The 12,974-nt window shown below is 41.7% G+C and overlaps 1 protein-coding gene across 2 annotated transcripts; it reads left to right on the top strand.

Annotated features, from left to right (window-relative positions):
* Positions 1-398: 398 nt before the first annotated feature.
* Positions 399-12,626, top strand: UBE2J2 (ubiquitin conjugating enzyme E2 J2). 2 transcript variants are annotated; one of them, XM_073316273.2, is made up of 7 exons: positions 601-685; positions 4,426-4,556; positions 4,811-4,851; positions 5,824-5,926; positions 6,051-6,189; positions 6,869-6,949; positions 9,079-12,626. In XM_073316273.2, the coding sequence occupies exons 2-7, from the start codon at positions 4,426-4,428 to the stop codon at positions 9,361-9,363; spliced, it is 780 nt and encodes a 259-aa protein (XP_073172374.1). In that variant the 5' UTR covers positions 601-685; the 3' UTR covers positions 9,364-12,626. The 2 variants fall into 2 exon arrangements, with proteins under 2 accessions (XP_073172375.1, XP_073172374.1); XM_073316274.2 differs by lacking the exon at positions 4,426-4,556 and having other exon boundaries at positions 399-685.
* The last annotated feature ends 348 nt before the right edge of the window (positions 12,627-12,974 follow it).

The following is a 12,974-nucleotide window of genomic DNA, read 5'->3' as shown; positions in this document are numbered from 1 at the left end:
GTGGGATAAGCACCCTTTTTTTTAATAATAATAAAAAAGGCTAAAATCCTAGTTTTTCGCGCTGGCAGATGACAGACGGGGGCCCTGCAGGCTCAGACACCCGACGGCAAAAAAACGAGAGATCCCCCCGCCCCGCCCCGCCCCGCCCCTGGGTAGTTGCCAGTCACACCGCTGCTGCGCGGGCCTGGCTGGGGCTGGGAACCGGGAACGTTGCTCCGCGGCAGATCCCGGTGTCGTGAGGCGGAGGAAGCCCAGAGCTGATGGGACGGGCCGGGAAAGGGGGGACGGGCCAGGCCGGGCTCCCCGCGCCACGGAGCCGAGCCCGCCCGACTCTCCCCCGCCGCCAGGAGCGTCCCCGCTCCAGCGGAAGCGGAAGCCCGCTAGGGACCGGAAGCGGAAGTCGGGTGGGTGGCGGAAGTGGGGAGGCTCCGTCTCCCCTGGCAGGAGCAAGAGGCGCGCTCGGTCCCGCCTCCCGGAAGGGGAAGCCGGCTCCGGCCCGGCTCCGCCTCCCTCTGGCGGCCATCTTGGATAGCCGCGGCGGCGGAGGGGGGCAGCGGACGGACCCGGATCCCGGCGCTTGCTCTGTCCCGCCTGACGTTCCTTGTCCCCCCTCCCCGCCGTCTGCGGCCGGCCGGAGCTTCCCCGAGGGACGGAGCGGCCGAGGCTCCCGCCTGAGCAGCGAGAGGTACGCGGGGTCCAGGCCGGGCCTAGGGCGGGTCGGGGTCGGGGATCTGCCCCGGCGCTCGGCGGGAGTGTGGGGCCGGCCGGGGGGGGGGGGCACGGAGCCCCGCGGGGTGGGGGAAGCGCAGGGGCCGGCGGGGCAGGTACCGGCACCGACGAGCTGCGCCCTTCCCCGGCAGAGCCCGCTGGGGGGGCCCGTTCTCCCGGGGCCTCTCCCTTGGGGTGTCTGGGCTTGAGGGGCCTTCTCTGACTGCCGCTGCGGGGCTGCGGCCCCCCAGGCTCTGCTGGGTCCCGGCGGGGCATCGGGGAGCCGGTCCCTGTGAACGGGCGGGCGGTGAGGCCCCCTCGGTCCCTGGCTAGGAGAAGGGGAGAGGGGTCAAGCCCGCCGCAGCGCGGATGCTCCTCGCCGGGATGTGTTCCTGGTGGTGTCGTTTCCTCACCTGCCGGTGAACATTTCCTCCTGGCTGTTTAATCTTTGTGGGGGAGCAGTTTATTATCCCAGGGAGTTTCTTACGGGGCTGGGGTGGAAGCTCTTTTGTCAAGGAAAACTGTCAGGTTAGAAATTTATTATTTTTTTTAAATAGTGTATTTGTTAGCAAAGGTCTTTTGAAGACCTGTTGGCTAACATTCATCACTTTCTCCTTGGTTACCTGCATTCATCAGGTAAGACCCTGCAGACCCATAGCCAAGTGAGTAAGGGTTTTCAGGATTGGGTCCCGCTTTTGGCGCTTAGGCACACAAATATCTATGTAAGCTATTTAGAAACGCTACAAAGGGAAGTCTGATTCCAAACAAAAGTTGTTGTCATTGAATGTGTTTTAAAATATCCCAGATACGTTTCTTTTCAGTTTTGTAAATGTTTTCCTTTTAATATAAGGGAACTATAAGCGTCTCTATTTGTGAGGGAAGCCAACAATACTGTATACAAATATATTTGGTGCAACAATATTTTTTTTGTATTTTTTATGCAACCGATAAGTAGTAAGGCACACCATTCTCAAAGACTTGCGACTGCCAGACACAGTACAATTATAACAAATGAAATACCTCACTGGGCCAGCTTCATGCAAGTTTCTCTGTGTGGGTGAACCCCCTTTGACCGACATTGGGGCTTCATGGGGGCACAGAGGTCTGCCCATGTGGAGCAGTTTGCAGAATCAGAAATCTCATTTGGTTTACCAGGGAGGAAGTTGCAGGAATAAAGACAAAACAAAAATGCAGTGTGAAGGTCAGTTTTTTAGCAAATGTGGATCAAACAGAGGCTTTGGTGCTTTTTTCCACCTATGTTGAATAAATTTTTGAATTAAAGTCTGAGATGTTAATTTCTTCATCTTTAATTTCTTCCCCCCAGAACTTCATTTACCTCCCCTTAGCTCCTGTCAAAAATAGGGTGTTACCACTTGTTGTCGATTAATAAAATACATAATTAATATCCATATTAGATGTCTTCAGACCTGGAGAAATTTTTTTCTGTTTAAAGCTGTGATCTAACTGCTCATTTCATACATGAGGTATAACCCCAAAACAGAAGTTTACTAATTTGACCAGTATTTCTCCCTGGGCAATGTTGTAATTGGCATTCACAGATAAAGAAATCCATTTAGAGGGTATTGCAGCTTAGTAAAAACTAACTGTGGTAGCCCACATCCTTACCAGCAATAACATTGTTTTAGGTAGAACAGAAACTTTAGCAAGCTTTGTCAACCACCCTTGGAATGCAGCCTACCAGTGATATATCCTTGAGTACTGATTTGTTCATCCTTAGCATCAGTCAGCTGTAAATTTCTCTGCTTGTTATTTCAATTCCCAAAATTGGGGCTTCATGTCCAACCTGTAGTATAACTTTACTCTCCTTTTTAAAAAAGAAACAAACAAACCCCACCACACTCCACAGTTATTTTCTCTGTATTTCTTTTATTTCATCCTAAGGCACACAAAACTGGTCTTTTGGGAGAACACATCCATTTGTACACTAGTCAGATTTCAAGGGACACCATGTAATAGTATGGTCCTAATAAAATCTGAAAATTGTCTATGGGATTTTTTTTACTTCAGTGCCTACCACAGCATTAAATGAGCAGTGTCTCATACCTTTATAAAAGTTGTCAAACTTCCAAGAATAAGGCCAAGTGACTTGCTTGATTTTGTGATTTATTATATGAAAAAAGTTGAATGGCAGTCTTTTAATTGGTGTATATTCTAGAGATGTTAGTTGAGAAGGGGTGTTGTTTGAGTGTATAAAAAATGTGTTAAAATTCATGTGCACAGTGTCCCTTAGTAATCTTTCTAGTGGCCCTGCTGTGCGGATCTTGTGCTTAGCATGTCAAGAGTATCAGCCATCACAATCTGTTCAGTTTGTGCTGTGGCACAAAACTAGATTGATTTTTCAAGGTGTCTTGCATAATGCAGAGCCATTCATGTAGTGTATTTTTGTTTGTCTTAACAGTAACTGCTACTGTCTTGTAACAGTCTCCTCTGCTTGATTTTAATGTTTAGAGAAACATCTGAGCCATGAATGCATTATCTCTGGAAACTGGCTGGCTAACAGGATGTTCTAAATTTGCCATCTGTGCATACAGTGTGGTGATGTTGATATTTAAGAATCCACCATACGTAGAGGTTTGAGTGGAACTTCTTTTAAAAAGCTTTCAGGTCTGAAAAGTGGAAAATCACTGGAGAACTAGCTATTCAGAAAGGAAGGTGGTTTGAAGTAGGTTTAGGGTGAGTGTTTTCCTACTTCGAGGATGCAAGGAGGACATGAGGGACTGTGAGGCAGGTTGACTGGCAGCTGGAGATGAGGAGGATTGGGACAGAGGGGGGGAAGGGTTGTTATGCAAAGGGAAAACTGGGAAGAAAATGTATTGTACTTTCGACAAGTTATCTGTCTTGTCTTTGAGTTAGGTGCTTTTTGTATTCTATATTTGTGTCGTGCCTAACACAATGGGGTTGGAGCCTTTTGGTGGTCCTAGAATATAAATAAAAAATAAAATTAGTTTGTGCAAAGTAGTCCTTGGCTCAGAATTCAAAAACATTAAGAGGAGTGTTTGCCCCCCCTCTTTGAAAAAATAAACATACAAAGCAAATTATTTCTTGGTACTGGAGATAATCAAATAAAATCAGGGTCAGACTAGCTCTTCGGTTGTATTTGATGTACCAGAAATGCCAAAGCATGATGTTACATTGTTCAAACCAGCCTTTGTATCCATTAATCTGTTTAAACAGAACTAACTGCATTGAGTCCTCAGGATCAGAAAGTCTAGCGCAGGGGTCTGCAAGCTTTCAGAAGTGGTGTGCCAAGTCTTCATTTATTCATTCTAATTTAAGGTTTTGCATGACAGTAATACATTTTAACGTTTTTAGAAGGTCTCTTTCTGTAAGTCTTTAATATATAACTAAACTATTGTTGTATGTAAAGTAAATAAGGTTTTAAAAATGTTTAAGAAGCTTCATTTAAAATTAAGTTAAAATGCAGAGCCCCCCGGACCGGTGGCCAGGACCCGGGCAGCTTGAGTGCCACTGAAAATCCGCTTGTGTGCCGCCTTTGGCCCGCGTGCCATAGGTTGCCTACCCCTGGTCTAATGCTAGTTGACAGGAATTTAGTTTGTTGACTGCACTCTGTCTTGTTGGTGAGACAGCAAGAACAAGTTGTGACCGCCGTTTATTTGAGGGGGATTCTTTCATTAACCACGTTACTGGTAAGATTATACTGAGCTCATGTCTATTTATAATTTTTTAAAAAACTAGATGAGCAACAACAGTAATAAGAGAGCACCAACAACAGCAACGCAGAGACTTAAGCAGGACTACCTTCGAATTAAAAAAGATCCAGTGCCTTATATCTGTGCTGAACCCCTCCCATCCAATATCCTTGAATGGTAAGAATCCGAATGAATTGCTCTTACAAGCATAGAGATCCAGACCATCTGGATTGTCAAGTCTGAGCTTCATATACACCTTCATTTTTGTATTGGAATCTTTTTTTGGTGTGAGGGGTAGTAAAGGGAGACAAATATGAAGCTGTTGAGCTGAGGTGATAAACCCATTTATAATTTGTGTTCCCTTTGGAAATTTGATGCGCATAAGGTGTTAAGTTTCCCCCCTCTAATACAAAATTCCTTTGTTCCTTTAGGCACTATGTTGTACGAGGACCTGAAATGACTCCATATGAAGGTAAACATTAGCTTGTTGCAAAAGCATGTATATTGCTATCTATATTTGAGTAGTAGTAGTTCATAATTGTATGAATGGGTCATATGTAACAGAAGTGGTTTTCAGTGTATGAGCATAACGATTTACTTCAATCATAAAACTGTAATACTTGCCTTTGACTTGCGTAATAGCCTCTTGAAATGAGATAGTGTTAGGGTTGTCCTCTAACGTAATTCTAGCAAATCCCTTAGTGTTCATCAAAGTCTTAGCCCAGTTCTCTCTGATCTTTCTTTGTATGGCAGCCTTAGTTCTTTGTTTAAAGAAGTCTGATTTTTAGTGATTGCCACAGATCTCCTGGAAAGCAGAGGGAGCCCAGTTGGTTGGTAGCCAAGATGAACAATGTTAAAAATATCAAGTATTGTCAGTTTTTACTTTAAAAAGAAAAACTGAAAGCACTAATAAAACTTATTTCTGGCTTATCACATACTCTGCTCTTATTAGAGTTGAGGCATACTCCTTTTGTAAATGTCATCCCTGGAGAGGCTGAGTATCATATCTAATTAATTTGCCTAAGTATAATAATTCACTGTATATTCTGGCCTCACCTAAAGGATCTGCTTCTGAAATTGGATTTTTCAGTGGACTTAAAATGTCCAGCATGATGATAGCGTGCAAGACCCTTCCATTTGTGCAGATGTGGTGTTTAAATACATTTAGGGAGAAACCTATGTAGATGAAATAAGGACTTGACAATTGGAAAACATTGCTTGCCTTATGCAGATGACAAAATAATAGTACCTCCAAAATGGGTCTTTCCCAAAGGTACTGACGATCATTTGTATCCGTGAAGGGCCTAAGTTGATTAGTTTTTAAATTTTGGAGTGTGTATATAGTAAACGTTCCTTTAAATCTTATTTGCTGCAACATTGTAAGTATTTGAGGAAAGCATTTCCTTAGTACAGAACAAATCTTTCCTTTTTTTATACAATACAGGTGGCTATTATCATGGGAAACTAATTTTCCCCAGAGAATTTCCTTTTAAACCTCCTAGTATTTATATGATAACGCCTAATGGAAGATTTAAATGCAATACAAGGTAAGGATTTTCTTCTAATACTTGTAATTAACACCTGTTTTGAAACTTGTATCACATGTAACATTATTTTCCATTTTTACTAATGGCAAGGAATAAAGTGCACTGCTTGTTTTGTTTTTTGAAGGTTGTGTCTTTCAATCACTGATTTCCACCCTGATACATGGAATCCAGCTTGGTCAGTCTCAACAATCTTGACAGGCCTCCTTAGTTTTATGGTGGAAAAGGGCCCCACACTGGGCAGTATAGAAACCTCAGAATTCACAGTAAGCTCCTAATAATGTCATATCTTTTTAATTTTAATTTAATAATTTATTTTTTTGTTCAGGTCAGGGTATGTTAAGCACATCCCAGTGGTTAGGCATGAGACTGGAATCCAGCAGTCACAGGTTCTAAACCTGGCTCTGCCTTTTAGTTTGGTCATAGGACAGATGAGAAGGTGAGGGTGTTTAAAGGAGCATAAGTCAAGGGTTTGGATCACAGGTGGGAAATTTAACTGTTAAGTGCCGCAGCTTCTGACTACAAAGCTAATTTTTTATGTTGAATATTTTATGCTGAATAGGTCAATCTTTCAAATCCAAGGGAGGGATTTTGTAACGTTTTCTTCTCATGCACCCTTCTGGACAAGACCTTTTGATTTGAAGTGAAGGTTCTCCATAAAATGTAGCTACTTTATTGGACTATTTCTCCCCTCCCCCAATCGCCATTGGGCAGACACAGAATGGAAAAGCATTAAAATAAAATGCAGTTAAGAACTTTTGAAGAGTAGGGTTTATAGAAAGTCATTACCGAAGAGTCTATATTCACACAGGTGAAGTAGCTACAAATATTATAAAATAGTAGGTTAGCACCTTTTTAACATTCTTCTTATGTGAAATATCCTCCAGATGTGTTAAGGCTTAATGTATATTTCAAACTGATGTTACTTTTTTGTTCCCTTCATAGAAAAGACAGCTTGCTGCACAAAGCTTAGCATTTAATTTAAAAGATAAAGTCTTCTGTGAGCTGTTCCCTGAAGTGGTGGAGGTAAAGTTCATTTGATTATTTCTGTTTTCACGTTTCATTGCTGTGTAAATATGCAGATTATGCGAATTAATTGGCCAAGATTTTCAAGAGACTAGTCACTTTTAGGTGTCCAATTTGAGACCCCTCTAAAGCATCCTGATTTTTCAGTGTACAAAAATTAGAAACATGGTTTTCTAGCTAGAAAATTCTGTATTTAGATACCAAGATCTGTTGCTTGGAGAATCAAAAGTTATACATTTAGGGACAGATTCTAGCTGTCTAATGTAGATGTGCTAGAGAAGGGAGAGAATCTACAGAAAGCACTTCCTCCATTGGACTCATAGAGAGAAGGCAGCCATAATTTGGATGCAAGCATGGGGAAGCACAAAGTGAGCCTGGCTAATGCTGTTAGCAGTATTCACAGGCACAAAGGGAATTTCTGGGCAGAGTAATCAGTCAGTAGGTCCAGATCTCCCATTAGGGCTTTTGAAACACAATGCATTAAATAGATCTAAACTTCAGAGTTTGATTACCTACGTTCTCCGTTACACATCTGTGTGCATTCCATAGTGCAGTTTGTTGCCATTTTTTCCCTTGGGGCCTTCTGAGCTCTGGGGTCTCATCTCCACTTCCTCCTCCCCTCGGAATTAGTCTTGGACTGAATCATTGGAATCTGCTTTCCCTATAATTAGCTAGTGCAGTTACCAGAGAACGTGAAATCCTCTGTCCTTCACAATGCTCTCTTCCTGATAGTCCCAAAATGATTAAGATAAGCAGTTTGCTACCCTATTGTGGTAATGATATTGTTGTCAGAACATGAGTATCTATACCAGGGGTGGGCAAATTTTTGGTCTGAGGGTCGCATTGGGGTGCAAAACCGTATGGAGGGCCAGATAGGGAAGGCTGTGCCTCCCCAAACAGCCTGCCCCCTCCCACTTCCTGCCCCCTGACTGCCCCCCTCAGAACTACCCACCTATCTAACCCCCCCGACTGCCCCGCTCCCTGGCCAGGCCCCCCAGGACTCCCACGCTTATCCAAACCCCACTGGTTCCCTGTCCCCTGACCGCCGTCCCCCCCGCCCCCCTGAACCGCCACCCCATCCAACTGTCACCTGCTCCCTGACTGCCCCTCAGGACCCCCTGCCCTTTATCTGACCCCCTGCCCCTTATCCAACCCCCCAGCCCCTTACCATGCTGCTCAGAGCAGTATGTCTGGCAGCTGCGCTGCCCGGTCAGAGCCAGACATGCCGCCCTGCGTGAGCGCACAGCCCCACTGCCCAGAGCCCTGCTCGTGTGGCGGTGTATCTCCAGGGGGCGGGGGCTAGCCTCCCGGGCCAGGAGATTTACTTGGGGCCCTAACCATGAGACGATGCTCTAAGGATTCCTGTTTCTTCCGTTTCAGTTCTTTGAGAATTGTTGGGTTATTCATAACTCTTTAAAAGTACTTGAATTACATTTTCCCACACAAGGGTCTTCATGGTGGTGAATATAGAGGGGGTCTTAAAAGACTTTTTCTGAAAAAATGTGTCCCAATTCTCAGAAAAAATTCAAATTATACGTTTTCTACACCTGGTTTAAAATTTTAAAAGTGAACATTTAAAAACTAAACATAGTTTGGCTACATGACGACCACGCAAAGATCTCATAGTTACTGTCTGCAAATATTTGAAGGTGTAAACCTCCAAAGAGTGTGAAGAATTTTTTTAGGTCTATTCAAATGGATATAAATAAATAATCGGGTTATATTAAGAGAAAAACATGTAGGGTGAATATTATGGAAAGGTTGCTAATAGTGAAGTTCATTACTCTGTGAAATAGTTACCTCGAGAAACTGCGCAATCCCCATTGTTTAGGACATTTAAAGTGATACAGAGCATTGGAAAATATAGTATATGGAACAATCCAAGACTAGATGGGATCTATATGACTACATGACCTTCCATCTCTTAACTTTTATAACTTCATTATGGATAACAAATGAGCAAGAAGCTGTCTCTGTGGAGCTGCACCTGGATATACATTAAGAAGGAATATCTTCTGCATCAGTTTCGCTTCTTTGGATGGATAGTATTTTTAATAAGACACAAGGTGACTTGGCAGAAAGCTTAATCCACTTCACTTCCAATGATTCCTCTCATTTTTTTCCTCCAGGAGATCAAACAAAAACAGAAAGCACAAGAAGAGCTCAATAACAGACCTCCACCCCTCCCGTTACCGGATGTTGTCCCAGATGGGGAAGGACACCATGGTCAAAATGGAATACCGCTTCTTAATGGGCATGTACCACTGGCAGCTGCCAATCACCCAGGTCTTCAGCAGGCCAATCGTAACCATGGACTCTTAGGAGGAGCTTTGGCGAACTTGTTTGTTATAGTTGGTTTTGCAGCCTTTGCCTACACAGTCAAGTATGTACTGAGAAGCATAGCGCAAGAATGAGGAACATAACAGAAGTCCAAGACCAAATTAGTGGTAGTTGCAGAATGAGTGGGACTCTGGGCATCAGACTTTGACACTGGGATAAATATTTGTGCTACCATGATGCAGGTAATATATTGGTTGGCTCATGGGTTTAGTTTGGAAAATGAAGCAGGTGTGATTTGTTAGGGAAGAAAAAGGTGTTCTGCTCACAGTTCCTTTGTCCTCACTACAGTTTTAAGTGGTTCACTAGCAAGTCAAAGCATTATTGATGTGAAACTGGCATTCTGAATGCTTTGATTTTTATAGCACTTACCCCCTTGTTTTCTGAAATTAAAAATCTTTTAAGTAAATGAGGCTTTTTACCAGATTGAACAATTTTTAAAATATGACACTTGAAGATGCATATCATATATTCAGCGTACATTTTCAGCTGAGAATTTCATTTGCGAAGAGTCAAATGGTACAAGTTTGGAATGAGTAAAGTGCAAGTTTCCTCACTGACTTTACTTCCAAAAGGCCTGGTTAATGTGAACGTTGATGTTACAGAAAGCAGCTAGTTCACTTTGTAATAGAGAATGAATGTCGTTGCATATGTAGTCAGTAACAGTGATTAGATGAATTGGAAAGTAACACAATGTGTGTTGGTTAAATATGTTTTGTCTAAATTGTCACAGTAACATTTAAGAAGGTTTACTTTGGCTACAAGAAGTGCAGTTGCCAGCCCTTGAAAACCATTTGCACTCAAAAAGCATTTAAAATTGGTTTAGTGGTGGTGCTCATAAGCAATTTTTTCTTTTAACTTTTTGGTTTTGTTTCCTTAATTACAATTTTCCATTTTGGAAATTAGTGTGTTTTAAAAGTGAAACAACTTGTGCTCAAAAAGAAAACATGTTTGCCACTGTTCTGTTTAAAATATCTGCAAAGAACAATGAAGAATGTCGTATATTTTTTCAGAAGAAATATCCTTGGATTCTGGGTTTTTCGGTGAGTGAAATGACATTGCCCCTTTAGGGCCTAATGAGGAAAGAAAAAGGAGACTGAATACTGAGCCAGCTTTTCAGAAGACTAGTGGATTCCTCTGAAGTGCTCTAATTACAGTAAATTTAAGCCATTTATTTGTAATCAGTTCAATTTAAATTACTTGACCCTGTTTTCAAACTCTATTACAAAAAGACTTTATTCTAAGAGACTTCTTATTTTGCTTGAATTATGGAAGCCCTCTGCTTCTATTCAATTTAATTCTTAGCCATGGCATATGACCACTGGATGATGATTATATTCCAGTGGGTGGTAACGAGGTTATGGTAGCATGAATATGTACTAAAACTATTTGCGTAGTTTACAGACAGAAATGCTACTTTTACAGCTCAGACTTTATTAAAAATTGTAATTAAGGGAAAATCCTTATGACTTTGTCCAAATGCTGTGACTTATCATAAAGGCAGTCTTACTGTGCCTTTCATAATTGGCAATGACTTCTAGTCACCCAGCAAATGAAATATTCCCTGTTATGATCTAGCAAAGACTGTAAAAGAAGTTGGCAGAATGGAAAGCTCTGCGCCTAACCTCATATTGTGTTAAAATGTTCTAAAGAGCCTAATAAATGTTACCTCATGTATTTAAGAATGTGTTTTATTTGGGCTGTTTGTTTTGTTTCCTTTGGCAGGTTTTTGATGTTTGATTTTTTTCTGTTTGGTATTTTGAAATTATTGGATTGCGGGGGAGGAGTGTTAAACCCATGAGCCATGTAGCTTAGATAATCAGAAAATATGTGCTGTGACCAATTCTCTGAAATAGGTATGGATTAGCAGAACTAACAGAATAGCTCCAGACGAAAGACATCTTAAAACAGATCTTATTTGGAGGTGGGAGGAGAGCGTGTGCTGGGCTTGATTTAAAACGTATTTATAAACTGTTAAAAAATTGGTTTTGTTTTTGATCAAATTTTATTTATAATTGCTCTTTAATTTGCCTCTTGTATGTGCTTAATCTGCTCTTGTAAAGAGAAGCTCTGGTTGTAACTTTTGTTTCTAGAAACTGTTCAGTTCTGTCAGTCTTGGGAAAAAGAAATGTTGTCTTGTCTCTTCTGCAATTATGGTTTTAAAGACTGATTTGCAAAGTATACAGATCTGTAGCAAAGGTTGAGCTGCCTCTTATATCATCATAACATTGAAATACATTTCAGGCTTTTCGTTATGCCTTCTTTTGCTACCATTGTCGTTCCCTATAGGCAGATGTTTAAGCAGACTGCTACCCAGCATTGTGTATCTTTCTCTCATGAAGGCTCTTTGGGCCACAGGAATGAAGATCAAGGCAAGGAGACCTCGGCTGTGGTACATTCATGCCCTGTGTGAGTGTATGTACTGTAGGTGAAAGAATTAATAACATCAGGAGGATGTTGTTCAAAAATCCACCACTTTTATTGCATGGCAGTAAGTTGGCCTCGCAGTTAGCCCTGGGTATTTGAAAGTGGAGTCCTTTTTTTTTTTTTTTAAAGTGCCTCAATTGGGAACGCAAAATTGATATTACTAAAGAACCCTAAATATGCTGCAATTTTTTTTGAAAGTTTAATTCTTTATTCTTTTAAAAAAGTGGAGCTCATCTCCAGTTAGTGATTTTTCTTGAACACCCTGAAGAAGGATGAAAAGACTTGGTAGTGATTGGGGGGCCACCTGTGAAAACACGAGCAGACTTGCTGCACCCTCCCAATGTTTTGGTACATGTCCTCGCTCCTTGCCTTTGGTAGCAGAATATTTATCCCTTCCTGGGTAGGTTTTAGTGAACTTAAATAGTATTTCCTATGGTATGCCGTATCCGAACTTTGATTTTGTTACCAAAGTCAGTAGATGGAATTAATCATTCTTTGCCATGCAAAAATGTTGATATCATGCCCTGAGGCAGTATGTTATCTTAATGACATAATAAAACTGAAAGTTGTCCTTTTGTGCGTCATACTGGAACAAATGGTGTCTTGACCCTTCACTTCTATGCTGCATTTCTTTAGAGTGCTGTAGGATTGCAGTGCACAGTTGGTGGGAAAGATTTGCACCTCTCTTGGGTCACGAGACATCTCAACTGTAGCCTTCTTAAATTTTTCAGAATTACAGGTTTTGGACTTGTGTGTGATTAAATTTTTCCCCAGTATTCAGTTCACGAAAGTTACATCACCACCTATTCTTGATGCCTCAGCTGCAAACTTGAAGCATGTTTTTGAGGAGTAGAAATGACTGCATTGTAAAGTTATCCATTCATAATAAAAACCAAACTACTCATGTTTAAAATGCATGTTTTTCTATAGGACCTTTTTTTGGGGGGGGAAAGGGAACATTGGGAGAAAAAGCTGGAGATGTTGGATGGACAGGAAAACTATTTCTAAGGCAAAGACAGCTGACTTTTGCCACTGAGAAAACAGGTGCTGACGACAACATCCCCACTTAAATATAATGACTAAACATCTGGCATACTATTTTTAATGATGACTTTGGAAGAAAAGATGTTCAATAAACCAATTTAGAAATGACAGGTGCTTGGCTTCAATCTGGTGGTTTATTTGACATAGGCTGTTCAGGTGCACTAACCTCTACAAAGTACAGGAATTAATGTTTAGCAGCTACTTTAGTTCAGTGAAT

Source organism: Lepidochelys kempii, chromosome 18 (assembly GCF_965140285.1).
Source record: "Lepidochelys kempii isolate rLepKem1 chromosome 18, rLepKem1.hap1, whole genome shotgun sequence".
In the NCBI taxonomy this organism is placed as follows: domain Eukaryota; kingdom Metazoa; phylum Chordata; order Testudines; family Cheloniidae; genus Lepidochelys; species Lepidochelys kempii.
This window is presented reverse-complemented; position numbering and strand designations above follow the sequence as displayed.

Bases quoted from the DNA above. Each gene is read 5' to 3' on its own strand.
- UBE2J2 (XM_073316273.2), top strand. From the start codon at position 4,426: ATGAGCAACAACAGTAATAAGAGAGCACCAACAACAGCAACGCAGAGA. The intron at 4,852-5,823 runs GTAAACATTAGC...TATACAATACAG, and splicing joins TGAAATGACTCCATATGAAG to GTGGCTATTATCATGGGAAA. The intron at 5,927-6,050 runs GTAAGGATTTTC...TGTTTTTTGAAG, and splicing joins AGATTTAAATGCAATACAAG to GTTGTGTCTTTCAATCACTG.